The following is a 23,079-nucleotide window of genomic DNA, read 5'->3' on the forward strand; positions in this document are numbered from 1 at the left end:
TCTCCACCCATCTAAAACCTCATAACTGGGATGTTTATCTGGTGCCTGTTTAGGTGTTTATCAGTTTAATAATGAAATAATTTGATTTGAAAGGAACCTTCAAGACTCTCTTGTTCCACACCTTCCCTGGACCAGGTTGCTCCAGGCAGGATCTCCAGCCCAAAAGATGCCAAATCTTGTTTTCTGGGAAGCAACAGTGACTAGAAGTCCAAACAAACACCTTGATAGCTTTAGGTGGGTGTGAGGTTTTGGTCATTTTAAGCTTCAGGGCTAATTCAAATAACCTCCGAGTCTCATGTTTCACTATTCTCTTTCCTGCCAATTTGGAACCAATTATAATGTATCACCTTTCAGGAAGATCACCAGCTTATTTGGAGCTGTTAAGATAAGGTAGCAGAGGTTTAATTGGCTTGTAATGATGAAAGAGCCACGAACTGTCTGGGAATGAGGAAGAGAACAAGGAAATGGGATTTGAGTCTGAGGGGGCAAATGAAGGGCTGCCAAGGGCAAGGGAGCAGGGTGAGGGCTGGATGCTGGTGTGGGACCAGGCTGCCAAAAAAGCTGCCTTGGTTTCCAAGGATGGTTTGCATGAGAGGCAGGGCAGCCCTGGGTGCTGGAAGGGGTTCCTGGGGCAGCTCTCCCAGGGGCTCCTTTGATGTGGCTGAGCTCGACTCCTGCTGATGCCTTGTGATGGCTGAGCTCAAACAGAGACTGGACAGAGCTAAAGAATAAAGTAGGGTTTATTAGGAGATTTCAATAGATCCACCTGGGCTGCACAAGAGCTCAGCCAGGGCTGCACCCAAGATGAACCAAAATGGTCACAAAATGCACGACTGGGCACAGGGTCTCACACTTTGATCAGTTCTGTTCCATTTGCATATTGGAGTTAATTGTCCAATTCCAGCTTTAGCCCATGCAGTCCCATCCTGATTGTTTTTCTCTCTCCAGCCCACAGTGTTTGTGCTCTTGGTGCTGAGATTTGGATCATTTGTCCTTGGTGCCCAGCTAGAGAAGGAATTGTTTTGTCTCCCTGCTCTGTGAAGAGAGCTCACCATCCCCTAATATGAAGCTCAGCAGTACACACTAAAGCAGCACAGAATCTGAAAAATACAAAAGCTAAACCCTGAGGCATCAGTGCCATCAGGCCACGTCCTGTGGTGCTCCTGCCCTGCTCCCATGGCCCAGCTCTGGGTGGGAGTTCCCCTCTGCCCTCCTGACAAGCCAGAAGGGCCCCCATGTGCCAGCTCAGCTTCCCACATCACTCCTTTGCTGGCAGCTGGGAGAGCTGTTTGAGCTCTTGGCTTGCACAGGGGGATGCTCATCACGCTGAGCCCTCAGTGCAGCTCAGCTCCCCCTGTCTGGGTGAGGAGTCCCAGCACATTCCCAGTGGGAAGCGAGCCAGGAGGATCTCCGGGTCCAGCTTTAAGTGTTCCATGTGGGCTCCAACCCATGCCCTTGGTGTGACCAGCACCTGCTCTGGCAGCTGAGCTGATCTCAGTGCATTTGCCATGAGATGAAGAAAACACATTAAAAAGTCCTGCATTTGCCATAAAATGAAGAAAATACATTAAAAACTCCCTGAAGCACTGGAGTTTTTTTCCCCTTCTGTTCAGGCTTGAGGACAAAAGCAGAGAGCAGTGCAAGAGACTGACCTGGTTGCTGTTCAATTCCCATTGAATAGGAAGGTGCTGATATTTCTTTTGGAGTCTATTTTAGAGTCTCACCACTGTTTATGCAGGTAGGATTTTTTTCTTCTCCAGCTAAACTGTTTTCCCATGACTGTGATTGCTTTTTAATTGGGCTGCAGCTGGTGCTGGATTTGTGCTGAGTTGGAGACTGAATTACATCTTTGGAAATAGCAATTTTTTGTGATTTTTTTTTTCTTTTTTCCTTTCAAAATTCAGTCAGGATGGCTGGAGTCCTTGCTTGAGGGTACCAAGAGCTCTGCCCTTGCTTCTGGCTGACAACCCCCAGTATTTGGGGCTGCAGAGCTGTGCCATGGAGTTGGTGGCAGCAGCCTTGGCCGTGCCCTGTGGACTCTGTTCAGTTCCCATCACTCCTGGCTGCACATCTGAGCAGGTTTTTCAGCTCAACAACCCCCAAGGGAGGCATGGTTTGACACCAAGCAGGATATTTCATAATTCAGCTCCTCTTCTGTAAACCCACTTGATTTGTAAGCTCCAAAACAAAGGATGCTGCTCCTGATGGACACGTGCAGGAGGTGCTCACGAGGGAGAGGTGGGAATGGCAAAGTCTGGTTTTTCAAACTAGACACCCTCCAGCTAAAAATCCACTTGATTGATGTGTGTTTCATTGAGCTACTTAGTGTAGAGCAGCTTGTTATTGTCTTTTCAACTGTGCAAATTTGAATAGAGACGGTGCTAATGACGAATCATTATTATACTATAAATAAAACATTATCCAGATTATGCTGGTCAACAGAGCATAAAACAAATAGCAAATTCTAATGTCCTTGAATTACAATTTAAAAAGAAAAGCAGCACAGGATGCTGATCTGCATGGAAGCTTGGTTGCTGTGAGAGTTTTTCCAGTTGCATCAGGATCATCCAGGGGTTTGCTCATTTGCAGATTCACCCTAAAAAGCCAATGTGTAACCTCAGAAACCTGAAGGTCCAGAGGACAAAATTCTTCAGGGTGAAGAGAAGAAAAAACCCTCAAGTTGTTACTTCCTTCCTTAAGTTGGAATGATTATAAAAACATGGATGTGCATGGTTCCTGCAGCTCTGCACAGAGTGCTGGCCAAAGAAAAAGCTGAGGCTTTTTATGTTTGTATGAATGAGCTTTTTTTGGAAATTTTTAATGTTCTCTCCATTGGGTGGGGAGAACAATAGGAAAGGCATTTAGCAAGAAGTTTATATATTTAATATGAACTCCCCAGGAATGTGGTCACAGCCCCAAACCTGCCGGAGTCCAGGAAGTGCTTCAGGCACAAGGGGGGATTTTTGGGGTGTCCTGTGCATGGCCAGGAGCTGGACTCAATGATCCCTGTGGGACCCTTCCACCTCAGGATATTCCACGATTCTGTGACATTTTCACTGATATAAATGTGTGCAAAACTGTCCTGTGGAAACTGGGATTAAATAAAGGCTGTATATTAAAAACTTCTAGATTAAGTTGCTGCAGTCATAAATTGTCATTGCCCACTCAGGACACTTTTAAAATCTGGTATTTCATCATTCAAGTTTCAAAATCCTTTGAATAAGATCCATAATAGCAACATTTTGAAACTTGTCTGAAACACTCACCTGCCACACAGGAAAATGTTTTTAAAAACTCTTGCCTGTTCTGTGTGAAATGAAATCACATTTATTTCTGTTTACATGGGCAGCATGACATCTGACCTAATCAAGCCTGTCATCATTGCATTGTGTTTTGCTTACCCTGCTGGGTGTAAATCATTTCTTCTTAAGCAGATTTTGACTGCAGTAAGAATGAAACTGCCTTTTTTTTTTTTGTTTGTTTTTGCTGTGATGTTTTCAAAATTAACCTGAAAGGAAAACCACCCACTGCTTTTAGGCTGATTAATAGATTATTGTGGTTGGAGAAGAGTGGTGGGGGCTTGTTGGGCGTGATGGGTTTGGTACCACAGCTCCCTCCCTCTTCTCCAGGCTGCTTCCCTGTGCCAGGAGGAGACTGGGGTGAGTTTTTCTCCCATGGTTTCTCTTCCTGAGCCTGGAAACCTCAGCTGGGAAGTGCCCCAGCCAGGGAGGAGGAGAATCCAGCTCCCCTTTTGATGAGGAACTGAGCAAGGGCTGAATCAGCAGTGAGCTGCCTTCTCTCCCAGCACGTTCCTGCTTGGGAATGTTGTCCAATTCAAACTTTCCTCTTCATTTTAATGTACCTGGTGCAATTATTGAACAGTTAAGGGTTGTCTTAGTCAAAACATGTGCTTCATTTCTCAAATCTCATGGAATGCTGCTGAACTACTCTGCCTGGGCTTGTGCACAGCTCACTATAGCACACATTTAAATATCTCCTAGAAAAACAAAATCTATCTGGGCAGAAATGTGCAGTGAGATATTGCTGTTCCTTAGTTTTACTTTGTCTCTTCATACATGCAACATTTAAAACCAAACATCAAACGGGCCACAAGCAAGTGCCAGATTTAATAAACTCTCTTTATTTACATACAAATACATGTACACATATGTTCTGTATATGTACACATATTTAAGTGTATATACATACATGGTTTCCACATACTCTACAATAAATAGCATGTAGGGTTTTCTTTTAATTGCCTACAGTGCTGAGTAAAAATACATGGCAATAAAATCATGGCTTACAGCTAAGTTACAAAAGCACCAAGCACTGAACTCGTAGCAATAAATCCAAGCTCATGTACAGCTGGGGTGAGGACACGCTATACAGAATACAAAGAGACCAACTTGTGGGAATTGACAGGATTAGGCAAACTAAAAAACATCATTATAGACCAGGAGAGACTCTGTATGAAATAAGATGAAGGAAAACATTTAGATTATTGATCAAACTAAACCACACATTTAAATTTGTTACCTAAAGAGAAAAACAAATCACCCAGTTACTCGTATATTTTTAACAGAGTAATTTTTTTGTGTGAGTCTTTACCAAGGAAATCAGAATTAATCTCATGAGTGAGTCCTTCTGAGCTGCCACAGTCACTTGTGTGTGTGCACATCACCAAACAGTATTTCAATAGTGCTTTATTTAAGCTGTGTGTAACTCCTTGAACCCTGTGTGCGAGCCTGACTGAGGCAATCAGCACTGCCCCAGCCAGCTCCTTCCACAGGACCTGTGACATGGAGCTGTCACCAAGGGGCAGCAGAGCAAACTGGCAGCAGATCAACACCCAGAGCAAGCACAGGGGTGATGCTGGAGCTGCATGGCCAGAGCCAGCCACGGACCACAGCTGGTGGAGCACAGCCACAGCTGGACCCTCCCTTGCTGCAGCTGCAGTGCAGGGAGCTGCTGCTGCTCTAGGGGAAGGCCTGGCTGGGTATTTATATTAAAATTTCAAACCTGCTTTATGAGGTGAAGGTGCATAGATTTTTGTTCTCTCTCTTTGTCATGGCTGATACTTTGACTTAGTAAGTGCAGTGCAGTGCTAAGAGAACAACTGGTGCCAAGAAGGAGAAAGCTGCTGGTTCAGGTATCATCCTTGTGCTGTGATGTGTTTTCCTTGCTGCACTTCAATGCTCAAGGGCTGGATAGCAAAATAATTGTTTCCTTTTCCTGGAAGCCAGCCCCTGCTACAGTTCAGCGAATCACAGAACGGTTTGGGTTGGAATGAATCTTTAAAGATCATCCAGTTCCAACCCCCTGCCATGGGAAGAGGCACCTTCCACTAGACCAGGTTGACTTAAACAGAGATTATCTTTCCTCTAGGTATTTATAGATTCTCTGTTGCTGCAAAATTAATACTGGGGGGTGTGTGCTTGTGTGAATGTGTGAGAGGAATCAAACCCAGTAGTGGGCATGGGAGGAAGGGATGTATACCACATGTGCACACCTGTGGGGTCTAATAAACTGAAGCTCATTGAGGTCTAATTACATCATTGCATATCCATGGGTAGGGAGTCTGAAGGAAGAACTACTCACTCTTCACTTCAATGAACACCTACAGCTACTACAACTCATAAAAATGCAGATTTCTCTCCTTTTTTATCAAAGAATTAGCACTTCCTCTTAGTATTTGGACTGGACTACTTGAGCCCTCTGTGTAACATTCTTTATGAAAGCAGTGGGAGAGCTGTTTATTTGAAGTTTGGGTACGAGCAGCTTTGAGGCTGCTCCATCACTTGTTCATTCTATTGTCACCTAAAGTTCCCAATGAGAAACAGGACCTGCTAAGCGCTGTCCAATTCAAGTAAAACACAACCTCTCTGCTGTGGAGTTGCTCAAAAAAAAGTGATTTTTAAGCTCAATGTTCATTCCAGACATAGTTTAGTTTGATTCTTGCCACGTGCCTGCCTGGCAGTTCCCTTGCGGACGATGAGAGAGCTGAAACGCGACGGCCTCAAAGGAAAACGACTGTTACATAAACAGCTGGATTAGTTACGATACAGCACGAACACAGCTATGGTTTTTAGAGACTTTTGAACCTGATAGGAAACCACATTCCTCCCCAGAAGGTGGATGGGAATGCTCGTTTCTGTGGGATTGGGATTCCCCAGGCCGGCTCAGCCGGAGGACAGGTAGGGCGTCTCGCTGTGGTAGTTGTAGTCGGGACAGACCTTCTGCACCAGTTTGTAATCTACGCTGTAGAACGCGATGTAAATGCAGATGACTTTGAAGGGTTTGGAACACAACCAGGAGACATGGCTTTGGGTCTGCTCTTGGTAGCAGATCTTGGAAGGGTCAAAGTTGCACAGCGCAGTCTTTTTGGCGCGGTCTGTTTTCTCGTACTCGATGCGGCAGTTGAAGGACTTGGACTCCTTGGTCTCCAGCGTGGACTGTGGGGATGGCTCAAACTCCACCACCTTGGAGGGCGGCACCAGGCTGACAGAAACATTCCCCAGGCCCGTGGAGTTGTGTCGGAAATAAACGCTGAAGGTTCCGTTGCCGTGATCGACGATTTTCCCCGTGATCAGCAGGTTCAGCTTTACAGTTTTGATGTTGGAGTGGAAGTCACCCCACCCAAACATTTTCTTGAATTTCCCAGTTTTCACTATAGGCCTGCGCTTAGTTCGTGCCAGAGATTCCTGAACCTCCGTGATGTTGGACAACCAATCCCAAAAGTTTTCTATGCTGTCCGAGTAGGACACCTGGCCGTGTTTCAGCACTGGGGATGGTTTGACAAAGAGCCGGAGGGGGTTGATGATCCTGGAGTGGACCACGTTGTCAACCAATGTCTCTGCAGCATCCTTGTCCTCCCAGTCCAGCACCTCCGCGGCCTGCACCACCCGGCCGGTGTCACAGAACACCTGCTCCAAACAGAAACAGAGAGCAGGGTCAAGGGGGGGATGAAACAGCCAAGACACAGAAGGAGACATTGATATTTAGTTTTATACCCATAGGGTCTGAATCGGTCACCTGGACCACTGTAATGAGGAATTTCTACTGCTCTATGAGAGTTCAAGGATTTAACTTAGAACAGCTTATGGAAGATGCAAAAATCTCAATAGGAAACATCCATGGGGACTCTTGTCCAACCTTTGGACAGGATGATGGCTGTGGTGTGCAAGAGCAGGTGCCCCATGCTCACAGATTTGTTAGATGAACACCTGACTGGGGAAAGTGGAAATCCTGAAGACCCCTCTGCTAAAAGATGGAGTGAAATAGAACAGCACAAATTTCCACTCCCTTCCTTTTTCTCCCCACAACCTTCCAGCAGGTTTAGGCTAAAAATCCTGTTCTGTTGGTGCAAGTGTCTCCTAAACCATTTATTGTACATTTATCTTTTCTGGTGCTGCTTTTTCCATTTGATCCAAACCCAGTTTGCACGTTTGTGGCCCTAATTTGACACAGTGACCACGGCCCTGTTTTGGTGTGCTGGTTTCAGCTGCACAGCTGCCTGTGCTTACCAAGGCCCAGCCTTCCAGCAGTGCTGAGCACTCCAGCCACACAGCACAGCTCAGTTTTAAGATCCATGACAAGGCCAAGCTGAGTTCGCAATTAGAAAGCAAAACTTCCTTCTGGTAGTGACAGAATGGCCTTAAGGTTTCAGAGTCAAACACACAGGTCTCAGTAAAATTTCCAACTCAGTGCAGACACACATATCCCAGGTGTTTCCCTGCTCTCTCTGGCAGACAAGTCCTGTTGGAAATGCAGAACTCCAGTGTATGATCCAAAGGTCAGAAGGAAGATCTGTGTTTCAACAGGATAGAAATGATCATCTGACTTTTTAGGTCCTTTAAATCTTGAGTAAATCTTTGGAGAGCTTTTTGTAGACTGCCTTTGGAGAAGGTGTTTTTAGGGTCTGTTCTGTTTAGAACTGCCTTCCACAGTCCTCCTAATGTACAAAAGAAAAACTTTTTCAGCTGCATCTATTTCTACAAAATGTGTGAACAGAACAAAGAGATGTTTAAAATGGGAAGAAGAAAGGACACTGTTGTCCTGCCTGTGTCCCCAGTGACAAACTGCTGCTGGCCAAATGCTGCTCTTGCTCCATCACTGATCCCACAGTGCCAGGATCCAGGTGGATCCCAGTATAACTAATGCAGGGATGGGGTTTTCACTCTCCAGCAGCGACATTACAGGGTGGAAGTTTGCCTAAAGCAGCCAAAATACAGAATGCAGATGTGGAATGTGTGGGATGGAATTTTGTGCTTTGTGTCTCACGAGGGAAACCTCAGTGTTGGGCTTGCTTTTCCCTCTGCTCCTGATCCCAAAGGGTCTCCTGCACCTCTGGTTCCTCACAGGGCTCTGTTTTTACAATATCCAGCTGTTATTTCTATAAATTGCAATTTTTCATTTCAACATCTGCCAAAGATTAGAAACTCCAAAGCCCTTAATCTTCAGTGGGGCCTGTTCTGCAGCAATAGGCTCCAAACCAGAGCCCAAACCCACCACCACATGTCCTTCCTGATCACCCCTAATGCAGGGATTATGAAATGTGGAACAGCAGCAACATTCACAGCTTGAATGTTGAAAGGTGACCATCATTATTGCTAAATCATAAAATCACAGAATGGTCTGGGCTGGAAGGGATCTTAAAGATCATTCATTTCCAAACCCCACCTTCCAGCCTGCCTTGAACAATTTCAGGAACCTGTTGCAGTGCCTCATCGCCCTCACAGTAAAAAATTTCTTCCTAATAACTAATCTAAAGCTCCTTCAGCTTAAGGCCATTCCGCTTGTCCTATCACTTATTTTTCACTAGAAATAAATCCATGGCTGGGTGGAAATGCAGTGGGCCAGGTGTGTCTCTGCAAAAATACCTTATTTCCTTCTTCAGATTAAAAGTGGGGGAAGAAAAGACAACAGTGATCACTCTCAGCCCTAGACCTTGTATGTCAACTTTCTGCCTCTATCTTATATTTTTTTTATGGCTGAGCTAGGAACCCGAGGAAATAGGAGATTCTAATGGAAACAGTGACAGATGCTGCTCTGTACCAGCCCAAATAGCACTGTCATAATGATGCTGGGGGAAACATCACTTGTGCTGTGATGGAAAGTTCCTGGTGAAGCTCTGTCATGTTTATGAGAGGCTCTTCAGCCACTGCTAAGCCTGTCAGCAGCCCAGGATCAGCTGTGAGATGCTGAGATCGCTGGCCATCCCCTCTGGCAGGGAAATCACTCCCCTGCTGCAGAGAATGACTCTGCTCACACCAAGCAAGAAGTGCTGCACACATTCACCCATCCCCAACTTGACCTGGGGCCTTGAGAAGCACAAAAAAGAGACTTTGCTGCTGCTTTTTTAGATTACAGCTGGGCCCAGGGCCCTGGCAGTGCTGGAACACCAGAAACTTTCCTCATTTGCACAGCTAAATGAAATGCAATTTAAAATGCTAATGACCACTCAAACCATGGGCACCTACAGCTGGTATTGCTGTTAGCAACTGAGTCAGAGGGAAAAGGGCTTGGATATTTTAAGGTGAAATTTATGGAAAGGAAGCTGTTTGGTTCACAGGGGATTCTGGCTTTGCTGGTGCCTGCACCCAGCTCTGAGTGTCCTCTGGCAAGGGCACAGGAACACCCTCAAACATCCTTCAGGGCTCCTTGTCTTCTGCAGTGCTTATTGAAACCCTGCAATGGCTCTTTGGCTTCTCTCCCCTGGCCTTTTATGAGGAGATGCAGAGGACACTGAGCCGTGAGCTCGCTGTATGTCTCTTCTGGGGGCTCTCACACCAGATGAGATGGCAGAGTGCTGCTTTCCCAGGGGTGCCTTTGCTGAAGGCTCTGATAGGAAAGGAAGAAATATGTGGGTATAGGGCTGGGGATGGCTGAAGGGTGGGAAACATTAACACATGCTGAAGCCAGGCAGGTTTGCCACATCAATAACGTATCAGGACACAAGTATTTCAAGACCATGATGGTGAAATCACAGAATTGCACCTTGCTAGACTACTGCTACTTTTATTTATGTAGTTGTTACACCAAATGAGGTTTACTCATGGGGTAAGGAAACACACCCCTGAAGCTGCAGTGACCTGGGCTATTTCATGTGGTAACAGAACAGCTTTCACAACACAGGAGTGTGAAATCAGTGATAAATTGAAATACAAGGATGTAATACCCCTGTTTAAGGCCCAGACACAATCCCTAGTGTCTGCAGAAAGCTGTACCTTACATACAGCTGGAGCTTACTCAAACTTACTTTGATTGAGTATTTTTTTCCTCCTCTTTTTTGAAGTATTTTGCAAGGCTGTGGGATTCTCCAGTCTTGCACAGCCTTAATTCTTGACTCTGCTCCATCCTAGTGCTGTCTTGTTCCACTGATTTCATTACAGGGGTGAGATTCAGGAGCTGACAGAATTCCTGTTTGCTCAGAGGGCTGCAGGGAAGCCCTCATGGCTCAGGGGGGTAAATTGGTTGTGTTTTGCAAATATTCAGTTAAAAAAGGAGCTTAACAAAGAACTGCCTGGTTGTGCTCAGTGCCTGCCTCAGCAGCAGGAACGAGCGGACACTGCTCAGAGACGTGAATGGTGTTTGTGATTTTGTAATGTAAAACCTTTGTGGAGTGCAGATTTTTTTCCTGTTTTGAATAAAGCTTTTGCAGAATAAGAGAACCCAACTCTAACACTTGTTTTTTCCCAAGGCCCTTCCCTCACTGGCTGCATTTTGCTGTTAGTGAGGAAGGGCCCATGGCTTTGTTCAGCTGTTTATTCACATTGGTTAGCAATTTCCGGGCAATAAAAAAATCTGTATTAAAAGAATGCAGCACATGCTGGAAAAAACTACTTCCTCAGCATCTTTCCATTTCACTATAATGCATCACTATAGTGAAAAATATTGCTGGTAGGGTATTTGAAAAATACCAGCTTAGGGAAGTTAGTGTATCCATTTAAACAGATGGCTATTGCTGGAGTTCTCCTCTGCTGCATCAGTGTTTTCCCATTCCCTCCAAACCATCCATTTCCAAACAGAAATCACCTAATCTTTTTCCTGATTACAGAGGCTGTAAAATGGCACCCAGTTACCCTAAAATTCCCATTTGCCTGTAGATATTTTCCAGTAAGAAACACAACCTTGGCCCCATGCACAGCGCATCTCGCTGTTTTCCTTCACTGCATAAACGACAAGAACAGCTCAAATCAGTGCAGTGTGGTTTATATTTATGGAGTTTTAACTTCAAACCTTTGGTTCTTCCTCTAAAAGACGGTGACTGCTCTTCACACTCTCCCCCTTCCATGCATGATCCTGATCAGAGCAGCACAGGGTTAAATGACATTCCCTGTGAGCTGTTTTTGAGAAATGAGCTGACACTGATGAAACACTGGTATCAGTAAATGCTCTGTTTTCTCCATTTGCCCAAATTTGGGTTCATCTGGAACTCACTCCAGTGCCTTTCTCTGTGGGCAAGGCACTAAATAAAAGCAGGTGTCCCCATGCAAGAGTTAATAGTTGTGGTGCTTTGGGAATTTTATCCAGGTTATTCATCAATCACCAGCAATCATTCCTTTAGCTTCACCCCTGCCAGGAATCATTTAAAAACTCTCAGCAATTAGCTGGAATGAATTGGTTCTGTTGGAATAAACAGCTCTGAAGCACCATTCTGCTGCTCACTGGGAGCTTTTTATCCCACTGCTGGAGAGGAGGGGGTACCACCACTGCTCTAGGTCCCAGTTTCACCAGTGAAAAGCTCATTCCATTGTCTCCCCACTCTCTGCTGCTTCCATGCCCAAGTGGAACATGGGTCTGCACTTGTGCCCCCTCTGCAGCAGCACAGGACACCTCTCTGGGTTCCCTCTGCTGATTTTGGATCCTCATAGGCCATGAGGTAACGTGGCCCCATCGAGTGGCTGCACAAAAGCCCCAGTTTGAAGGGGGGTGTGTGGCAGGGAAGAGAAATAACTCTGCTTTATCGGTTTGAAAATTCAGTGATTTCAACACATTTATCAAATTTTAAATAATTTATGTCTTGACAGGGCTTATCAATTTTGCAAAGCACACACATTAACCAGATACAATGATCTCATATTAGCTTTTTCAGCATCTTACACTGGAGCCCAGAAATATTAATAAAAACTCAGCCCGTCATCAATTAAATGGAAAAAACCATAAAATTGTGTTCCATTATAGTCTTTTAGTCCTTTTTTCCCCCCAAGAAAATGATGATGGGCTCCAATAATTCATCACAACAAGCTGAGCTTGAACTTTACTGATTATTAAATTTTTTTTTTCAAAGACAGAGGCTGTGGAGGGTTTTATGGCTGCAGATGTGATTGCTGTCAGGAATGCTGTGAGGGATTTGGGAGCTAGGCAACATCTTTCAGCAGGACTGTGTGAGAGTGCCATGCTTGTTGCATCCAGCATTTTTCAGGATGCAGGGGAGCTGCTCTGCAATGAAGCAAAAAGGCAGAGTTGGAACAATCTGGTCTGGTGGGAGGTGCCCCTGCCCACCATGGCATGGGGCTGGATTAAGATGAGCTTTAAGATCCCTTCCAACCCAAACCCTTCTGTGGTTCTCTAATCCACCAAGCTGATGATGGGGTGGTGGGATGTGAATATCCAGAAGAGAGGTTGAACCTTGTAGATGAGTGTGCCCTCACTCCTCAGGTACCCAAAATGCCTTTCCAGGTTCTACAGCCTCGTCCTTGCTTAACTGTAAGTAAAAAAACACTAGCAGGTTCTTGTGCTTGGTTTTCTCTCTTCTGGGGCAATGATCTGCTCTTCAAAACACTCTGGTGCAAAGATGAAATTAAGTCACAAATTCAGAGTTCACTTGCTTGATTTCTGTTTCATTTTGAATCTGCTGACACAGAGGGTCTGTGGGGTTCAGTGTGCCAAATCCAGCAAGGATATCCATCATGGGGGGAAACTGCAGAGCTGGGAGTCAGGGGGACTGATCCCCAGTTGGACAGTGGCAGAGAACTCAGGCTTCTCAAAACCCCCCACACAAGTCAGGGAGGTTACAATTTAGAAATCTTTAAATGCTATTGCAACCTTCTTTCACTCAGGGAAGGTAGCCAGAAATCCCCTGTTCAATAACTAACAGAACTGGATTATTTTAGCAATTTTACCCAGCTTTGTGTAGTTAAAAACACAATGAGAAGATGCTTCAGCAGAAAAGAAAGCCTTCACGATTGAACCTTGCAGCCCATTAGATTTTTCTGCTTGTAAACAGAATCATTGAATCACTGAGGCTGGAAAAGCCCTCTGAGAGCACAGAGTACAACCAGTGACCAAGCACCATTTCAGTCAGCCCACTCCAGTGTCTAATCACCATTTCTGTGAAGAAAATCCTCCTAATGTCCAACCTAATCTCCCCCTGGCACAGCTCAGACCACGACCTCTCAGCCACTCTTGGGGCTCCAGATTTTTCTCTGAACGTGCTTCAGCCCCTCACTGTCCTTCCCTGAACTGAGGGGCCAGAACTGGACACAGCACTCAAGGTGTGCCCAGTCCCACGTCCTGCTGACCACGCCGCTCCTGACACAATTTCATTACATACTTTTTAAACAAAATTGAAACTTCAAACTCGGTATCATATTTTACAGGGAAAAAAAAAAAAAACAACCACTTGAAAATTCTCCAATTTGTGCAAGCAAGCAAAATAGTATTTTACTAAAACAGCACTTCAGTAAAGAAACAAAACTGGGAGGAAGAAGCAGCAGAAGAAAAGAGTGAAAATTAAAAATAAAGCCTGCAAAGATTTCCTATTTCAAAAATGTGCCTCTTTCACAACCCTGACAAGTAGTTTTAGGTTATCTGAAGTGTTCCCTCCAGCTGCAATCGGATAAATTGCTTAGAGCATAGATTGCTTTTAAATTATATCCATGCATTGAATTGATCTACCTTTTTGCTGAGAGAACAGAAAATTTGTTCTGAGAAATGTTTCTTGCCAAAAAATCTGCACCAATTCCCTTCTTGAAGATTTGACTCTTTGGGTTCCCCTCCCCCTGCCTTAAATCTAAATTAGAGATCTCTGAGATAAAAATTAAATCTTATTTGTATGTGTGTTGGGGAAAACTTTTTTTCTTAGATATCACTAAGTAGTTTTAGTTCTTCACTATATATGAGGCATTTTGGAAGGGTGGGGAAGTAACAGAAATGTAAACCTTTCTGTGGAGGATCTGAAAAAGTCTTGTATAAAAATATCAAATTGAGATACAGTAGGTACAGAAAACTTAGATTATTATCATTATATTAGCACCAAATAACCCCCACTGATTCTTAAGTGGCTTTTTCATCACTCTGTGCATATTTTCAATATTCAGGCTGCATTCTCACCATCTATTTTGCACTGAGCTTTGCCGCTACTGTAGACACATGTACACTCCTATGAGACTGAGATGTGCTTTTATGGTGGAGATCTGGCATTAAGTCACTTTTAGGGCCATTTAGAAGACAATCCTATCCACCTGGAAATCCTGTGAGATGTGCCAGGTGTTTTCAATCTACACTGAAGTTGTGCTGCTGGCAGGTGCAGCTTGTGGAGTCATTTAGGTTGGAAAGGGCTGTAAAAAACACCAAGTCCAAGCATTGATCTGGCACTGCCAATATCACTAAACCCTGTCCCACAAACCCTGTCCCCAAAACCCACGGCAGCTCGCAGGACCAAAGCCCAGCAAAGGGAACAGGGACACTCAGCCCCTCTGCCAAGCCAGCACCTGCCCACCAGCCCTCTGCTGAACTGCACAGTTAATGATTTCCCCTCCTGCTCATTTCCTTAATGCCTGGGAGATTTCACTCCACGTTTCAGGACCAGTTCATTAAAATCCTAATTTCAAGCAGTAATTATCTGTGTGTGAGCGCTGCTGCCCGTGGAAGCGGCGCTAGCGCTGACACACTCCCAGCTGTGGGAGACTTCCCAAATGCTCCAGCAATGGAAACTCAGGGCAGGAGACTTCCCAGATGCTCCAGCCCTGGAAATCAGGGTAGGAGATTTCCCAAATGCTCCAGCAATGGAAACTCAGGGCAGGAGACTTCCCAGCTGCTCCAGCAATGGAAACTCAGGGCAGGAGCCACCCTGGTGCTCAGCTGGAGCCTGGCTGGCCAAGATCTCAGGGGGGAAATGTTTTCAGAATCACAGTTCACCACAAAGGCTGCTTCGTGTGGCAGGGAAAGCAGGTGAATGAAAAACTGCTGTATCTGTTAGAAACAAACCTGATTTTACTGAAGTTGTCATGAGGGGTTTTTATGCCTTGTAAAGTTTAAATTAAAAATCAATTATGGAAGAGGCCTTAATCTCCTCTCTGGAGTTGTTTTGTGTTTGGATGTTAACTCTGAGACCCCGATGACCTCTCTCAGTGTGAAATGCAACACAGCAAAGGCCGGTTTTTCTCTCTTCCCACTCATGTGCAATTATTCAATTTTTTACTGCATTATGCAGAGGCGAGTTTTAATAATCAAACCAGATTAAAAGAATGAAAGGATGCTTCTGACGAATTAGAAACAAAGAGAAGCTGTGCATTCCTAGCAGATTTCAAGCTCTGTATTATTACAAGACGTAAGAGATGATTAACAAAGAAAAATATTACAGTTATCTACTCCCTTTGAGAGCTTAACTAATGAACCTCTACCAGCTGCTCTTGAAAAATCAGTAACACTATCACTATCAATTTCAAGACAAAGCACAGCTGACAGATGTTTGAAGTGATAAATCAGGCTGCACAAGGATTAAAATAACAAGCCCCAAATGGCCTTTAAAAGACAAAGGTGCTGCAGTGAACTATTTTCAGCCACTTTGGATCCTGTCAAAAGTTAGATCACTGATACAATTATCTTGCAAAACAGTAATGACCAAAGTAATACGTTATGAAAAATCTAACAATGGTGATACTCGAGCCAGGCTTTTGAAAAGAACAGGTTTGATAGTCATTTGTGCTTTTAATGGCAGAACTGAGAATGCCTTGCTTCCCTGAATACTACTTCTGGGAATGAGTGATGAAAAGTGAGCACTGGGCTGAAGCATTAAATGTAACTGAATTGCATTCTTGTACATTTTAATTAATCTTTTTTTAAAGCAAGAAGTTACATTTTAATAGGCAATGAACACCATTATTTAAATCAAGCATAAGATTTTTTGTGTTGCTTCACTGCAGGCTGCATTTCCTAACAACCTGCCGGTGACGTGATGGAGATAAAGATCCCATTCCTGGAGAACAGCCTGTGTGCTTCCAAACTCCACTGCCTCTAATGAGAGACAACTGCAGCCAGGGGAGAGTGAGCAGAAACAAATACCAAGTTTCTGGACTTTGCCCCAGCTTTCACAGTTTAGTGCATCTTGTCAGAGCGTGCACTTCCTTGCTAACTCTCAGCTGGGTTAGGAAGGAAAGGCTCTGTTTAAAGCATTACAAGGTGTTTTTCTGGCACCACTCTTGGCTCAGGCAGGATCACCACAGAGCTCAGTGTGGAAAGCTCCCAGTGGAAAAGAGCTGCACTAAGTGCTTTTGGCACTGATACCTCAGGAAAACCCCAAGTACCTGGCAGGCTCCTGCTACAGAACCAGTTAACTGGGGTTATCCAGTGACTCTTGAATTCCTCCTGTGTAGCCATGATATTTTCTGAAAAATCCTTCCCTAAGGATTTTTTCTTCTGAGAAGCTGAGAGGCCTCAGGAACAAAATGTAAACAATGATTATCTGCTGCTGTGGAATGCAACAGGTGATTCTGTGATTGGTCGATGCGGTTGTTTCTAATTAATGGCCAATCACAGTCTGGCTGTCTGGACTGTCTCAGTCAGGCACAAGCCTTTGTTATCATTCTTTTCCTTTTCTATTCTTAGCCAGCCTTCTGATGAAATCCTTTCTTCTATTCTTTCAGTATAGTTTTAATATAATATATATATAATAAAATAACAAATCAGCCTCCTGAAACATGGAGTCAGATCCTCATCTCTTCCCTCGTGCTAAGACCCCTGTGAACACGGTCACACTCCTGAATCCTCCTGCTGTTTGAAGGAAGTGTGTGGATGTATCCAAGAGTCCATCAGCCGTGCAGGGACAGGGGAGATTGACTTTGACTAATAATTCTGTCAGGTTAAAAGCTCTTTTCCAGAGAACACTTTTGTTGTTTTCTTCAGGGAAGGTGTTTCTTCCTGGAAACCCAGCTGCCCATGAGTGCTGTCATTAATGCACCCTGAGCAGCACAGTCAGACCAAGCTCTGGGAGCTGCTCTCTGCATTCGTGGCATCTCCCTAAGAAAAATATTTCTGCTTCAGAGCTTTGTGACAGAAGCACGTGGGAAGTGCAGGAGCAGCTGGATTGAGGCACAGAGGCACAAGCAGTGAGATCAGGGAGCGCAGCAGGGCAAACCACGGGCACAGGCTGCTTTGGAAATGCAGCCTGGGGATGTCAGGGTCACAGACTGGGGAGAAACTCCTCTGCTGACATCCTTTCAGCAAGGTGGAGGCCCAGGAAAAGCCTGGTGCTGAGCACCACCCCAGGACTGCACCAAAACCTGTCCCTGGCTGGGCAAGCCCCTGTCACTGCCTTTCCCCACGTGCTCACACAGCACAGGTTTGGGATGAAGGCCAGGCTGAGGGTTTGGGATGAAGGCCAGGCTGAGGGTTGTCCTCCTCCCCACCATGCAGCCAGTGTGGAAGCTGGGGCTGTGCTGGAGCTGCCTGTCCCCATGCCTGCTCACAGCTTGTGCCCTCCCTGCTCAATGCGTGGAAGGGCACAGAAATTTTCTAAATTAAATTAAAATTCTTTTCCCTTTTCAAAGCACTTAGCTTGAGGTAGCATGCTGGGGCACTTGGAGGTATTTCATTGCTGCCTACACACATGCATGCATGCTGCTTTCCTAAATGAATTACTCTCTTAAAGAAGAGAAAATCATTGACTGAGGCTGCCTGATTATTAAGTTTTAAGGTGAAACAATATTAGCTTTTGCCTGGCATGAGCCAGCCACGCCTGCAGTCATTGTGCTCTTCATAATGGTGTACTAACAGTGACTTCATGCTGTGAGGTCCTATTGAAACCCAATTTTAATCTCTTTTAATTTATTCAGGCATTTTTTATGTCCCCAAGAATAGGAAAATCAGAATTCCTTTTCGGAAAAACCAAAATGACAGGTTTAAGATGATTTGAAAACAACAAAGTTCAAATTTGAAATCCAGTCACCATATAAGTTTTAACAGGGCTTAATTAGAAGTTGCTCAGTCATCTGCCCTGATATAATAAATCCATGACTTGTGTTTAACAAAGGGAGATGAGTTTGACACCTAGATTGCCTGGAAGAATGTCACAACATGTGCCTGGTTTGTTCCCTGGCAGGAATTTACCAAGATAATTAATATCTAAGATTGTTGTAAATGCACTGTAAGAACAGAAAGAGGATCTGAAGACAGAAAGGCTCAGATCAGATGAAAATGTTACATTCTAGCACAATAGGAGTTAATACAAATTTCTGTCATTTGCATGCAAAAATATAATTTCAAACCTATTTGCTCCATCTGTATCAAACAAGAAGGGAGCACATTCAACACATCTTTACATCTTCTAGTCTTTCTTTTACTGTGAATTACAGTGCACATAACCCCAAGTGTTCATTTGGTCCCATTTCACTATGCATTTGATGTATTCCAATTGGCATATAAAGAATAACATTTCCAGGTTGTGCAAAAGAACTGTACTAGCAGGGTGCTTGCAGTTGGTGAAACAGCAGATAAATCATCCAGGGGAGCTGGGGGCGAGGGGAATGGTGCTCTAGCATGTGGCTTTTAAGGCACACATGTCTGAAACACACACCCCAGAAAATGTACAATCCTAGCAACAGGGCAGGGGGAAGTGTTCTCTTCAGAGGCTCACCAGTGGTGTTTTACAGGAAAGGCTGTATAAAAGCATAACCTGAAAAAATCTTTCCTGTGTTAGCACAAATAATGCAAATATCAGTGGATTAGTGGATCCAGCCAGCTGGATCCCAAACCTTGCAAAGCCCTCAAAGGCCTGAAGTCAGTTTAGATAAACCCTCAGTGAGAAATCTCAGCTCTGTTGGCTTGTCTCTCTTCACTTACAGCAGGCTTTTTTCCCCTCCTCAAAGTTCAGATAATCATAGAATCATAGAATCACAGAATGGTTTGGATCGGAAAAGATTTTAAAGATCTTTTTCCAACCCCCAGCCATGGGCAGGGACACCTTCAGCCAGGAAGGTTCCATGGATACTCCTATCCCCATTCCCCCAACAATCCCTTTGACTTTTCCCTGCTCCAGAACTTGGCCATGCAGGGTAACAAAACCAAAGTGTTCCTTAAACACCTCAGTTTACAGATTTCTTTGGTGGTTATTCTTTTTTTCAGCTGACCACAGTCTTGACCTCCCTGGCAAATAATGAATCAACTTACAAAGCAGACTTTGCTAATTTAAGACTTGTCACAGACATCTTTTATGAAAAATCCTTTCCTTAGGACTTTTCCTCCTGAGAAGCTGAGAGGCCTCAGGAACAAAATGCAAACAATGGTTATCTGCTGCTGTGGAATGCAACAGGTGCATCTGTGATTGGCCCAAGTTGGATGTTTTTAATTAATGGCCAATCACAGTCAGCTGGCTCAGACTCTCTGTCAGAGACAAAAGCTTTTGTTATCATTCCTTCTTTTTCTGTTCTTAGCTGGCCTTCTGATGAATCCTTTCTTCTATTCTTTTAGTATAGTTTTAATGTAATATATGTCATAAAATAATAAATCAAGCCCTCTGAAACATGGAGTCAGATCCTCATCTCTTCCCTCACCCTAAGACCCCTGTGGACACTGTCACAAAGACTTACTCTGAAAAATACCAATTTGCAGTAATCAGTTCTCACTACTATTTAAGAAGTTGAATAAACCAGTTCATAAAGACCCAAAATTGCTAATAAGACTTATAGTCACTGCTTAATTCACACACTGATTAAACTGGACAAAGTGAGGTGTTTTTCATTAAATTCTGAGTCTGTATAAGAAACCTAAGCCCTGGTCATGAGTTGGTTTGGGGATGAGTGTTAACAAGTGCCCTGAGTAATTTCGAACCCCAAACATTCAGGGCTTAGGAAGAGCAGGTTTTTAGAACAAGAGATGTGAGATGTGAGCTGATAAAGAGAAGCTACAAGAGCTGGTGATGTGTAAGTGATGCCAGGCTTCAAAAGTCACGCAGTCCTTCTTGTTCCTAATGCATGTTTTCCCACAGATTGTGAAGATCAAAGAAGGAAACAAATCTAAATGTAACTGCCTAGACCAAAGCTGGTAATAAGTGTATGACAGACATAAAAGCAACTCCGCTGTAAATGTTTTAAACTGTCTCCTGTGGATACAAAAGGTGGTTCTACAGGGAGGGGAAGTAATTCCCTGTATTAAAATTTAATGTGTTGCCCTATGTGATCAATTACAAAGCTATAAATATGTATGTGCGTGACTGAATCGGTAATAAAAATGTGATTTTATAAGTCTCTGAGTCTCCATGATCAGGCCAATAAACTTGTTACATCAAATTACATTGCAGCTTCTGGTACCTCCAGGAGTGCCAGTTCTTGTGATGAACCATTTCAGGAAGGGCTTGTGTGCCTGTCCTGCCTGCCTGTGATGCTGCAGGGATGAGGATAAATGGAGCACAGCCCTGTGTGCCTGGATCACCCACTGGTACAAACCTAATCCAGACCAGTCACCAGAGTACATGCAAGGTAGTCTGCTACAGATTATGGCTCAGAAATTGGTAAATAAATCTGGTTTCCCCATTCTTCTTAGCTGGCTTGGAGGCTGGGAATCTTCCAGCACCTGTTTGAGGCACAGCAGCTTCTTCTGTGCACAAGCCATGCATGGAGGAGGGCAGGATGGCTGCACTCAGTGAGAAACAGGGATTGCTATCACCCACCTTCAGGGAACAAGGAGCTTGATTGTGTTACTTCACTGAACAGAGTTAGTATTTCCATCTCATGCTCCAGAAAAGAAGGATCTCAGCAGATCTCTGTCCAGCCAGCAAAGTGCAACACCTCATTAGTGCTTATTAGTTTTATTTCTTGTAAGATAAGCTCTAGTTCAACTTGCTCAAAATTCTGCAAAAATCCAGAGAGCTGAATACGGGTCAAAATGTCCAAAAACTTCTGATGTTCATTGCTGCTGAATACTTGGGAGGAGATATCTTCTCTGGAGTGCCAACAACAGGCTTCAATTGGCTGCTTTTCTCCTTCTCCACAGTCAGCACATGGGATAAACAGGCTGGAGGGAGAGGAAGGGTCCCAATGCCCCCAGTTTGCTCCTCTCTCTGGTTTGGGATGCTGCTTCCCTGCCTCACAGCCAGGTTGTGATGCTCTTACCAGTGTGTGGAAATACTAAAAGGTCAGATCAGGTGTGATGTTCTACATTTAGAGATGTACTTGATTTTCCGTACAGTAATCCAAAGTTAATGCACTACACCTGGGTCATATTTTTGTAAAACAGTCTTACATTTTGCATGACTGTACAAGGAAAATATCCTTTAAAGTCAGCCACGAGTTTCAGCAGGAGGTAACAGGGAAGCACTTGGCTGCAGGTTTAACTTCTGTCTGACAGCTACAGGCTGGGAACATGCAGATAACTGAGAGGTGTGATTGTGGCAAAAGTGAATTGTAGCACCAGCCAGCCCTGAGAGAATATCCTCTGCTGCAGAGAATGGCAAACCCCCTGTGCCTTTGGCTTTAATGATTTATATTATGTGGTAAGTGAATGAACAAGATACACATGCTATTTTTCTTGCTCCACCCATGTCCTCAACTAAGCATTTCTTATTTTTTTTTTATCCTGTGGCTAATATCACAACTAAACTTCGGTATATAGTCTGAGTACTGATAAAAAATCTTCGCAGCTGTTCTGCACAAAATACTTCTTACAGAATGATCCTTTTCTGATTTCCTTCACGCATATATTATTTACAGAGCAAAAAACCAGAGGGAATCAAATCACACAACCTACAAAAAGAGTGAAAAGCAGGGCCTTACTTGCTCCCAGCAGTGAAGAAATGTAGTGTTAAGACTTGAAACTCATTTCCAATTTTCTGTGTTCTACCATGGTCTCTAAACAGCGCATTATCTCGCACACCAGATGTGCAGCTGTATCTAGGAACTACAGGGTGCAATAAGTAAGGAATTTCAGCCTAATTTCTTCTTTTATGTTTTAAGTAAAATCCTTATTCTGATTTTAATTTAGGTTTTTTTCTTGGTTTTTTTTGTGTGCTTTGTGGGGTGGGAGAGAAGGGGGGAGTTTGCTGTTCATTTATAGAAATGGAAAAAGGAAATCATGTGGGACACAGAGTATTTTAACATAACAACACAAGAGAAATCAACATCCACACCTCTAATTTTATTTCAATTGGTGTAAAATTAGAGTATAGAAACAACTTAATAAACACTTAAGTGGAATTTTCCCACAAGTCAGCAATCTCTTGGCTGCCTCTGGAACTGAAATAAAATGGAGAGATCCTGAAAGTTATCTGAACCACTGTCAAGTGCTATTCTGAAAATACTACTTGGATATTTAGTAATTTGAACACATTACAATAGATGTTACCCTTATGTTACTAGGAGGTTTATTTTTATTCTTTTAACAAAAATAACCATGATGATAATGATGATAATAATAATAGTACTTTTCTGTCTCAGGTGGGAGGTGGTGACCTCATGAAGGAGTCCAATGGTGTTGCAAATGCCTGTTATTCATGTATGAGTAGCCATCCTGGAAAAAGAGGACATAAAACTTTGCACCAGGATGAATCTAAAACCTGGATCCACACGCTAATTTTCTGGGATGTCAGTAATATTTGGGAGATGGAAGGTGGAATATCAGCTCAAGAAAAAAGAGAGGCCACAGAGGGAGAAAACGAGTTTTAATCTTCAAGGCACATTTTTGCCTTGCTGTTTTTCCAGGAAGGTTTCCAAGCCTGCCAGGAGTCACAGAGCTCTCCTTGGATTCCAAGGAAGGTTCCTGTGGGTTTTCCCAACACCTGAACACCAGAGTGGTGCTGCTGTTCCCTGGCTGTGAACATGACAAGGGTTGGTTCCTCACAGGATCAAATGGCTGCTCACCTCT

General features: G+C 44.0%; 1 protein-coding gene across 1 annotated transcript in view; it reads right to left on the reverse strand.

Moving 5' to 3' along the window:
- Positions 1 to 4,126: 4,126 nt before the first annotated feature.
- Positions 4,127 to 23,079, reverse strand: part of NXPH2 (neurexophilin 2) — a 35,451-nt gene continuing 16,498 nt past the window's right edge. The window contains exon 2 of the mRNA XM_058028082.1: positions 4,127 to 6,926. Within this exon, the coding sequence (XP_057884065.1) occupies positions 6,183 to 6,926 (744 nt within the window). The 3' untranslated portion in view covers positions 4,127 to 6,182. The remainder of the gene's footprint in view (positions 6,927 to 23,079) is intronic.

Source organism: Melospiza georgiana, chromosome 7 (assembly GCF_028018845.1).
Source record: "Melospiza georgiana isolate bMelGeo1 chromosome 7, bMelGeo1.pri, whole genome shotgun sequence".
Taxonomy (NCBI): domain Eukaryota; kingdom Metazoa; phylum Chordata; class Aves; order Passeriformes; family Passerellidae; genus Melospiza; species Melospiza georgiana.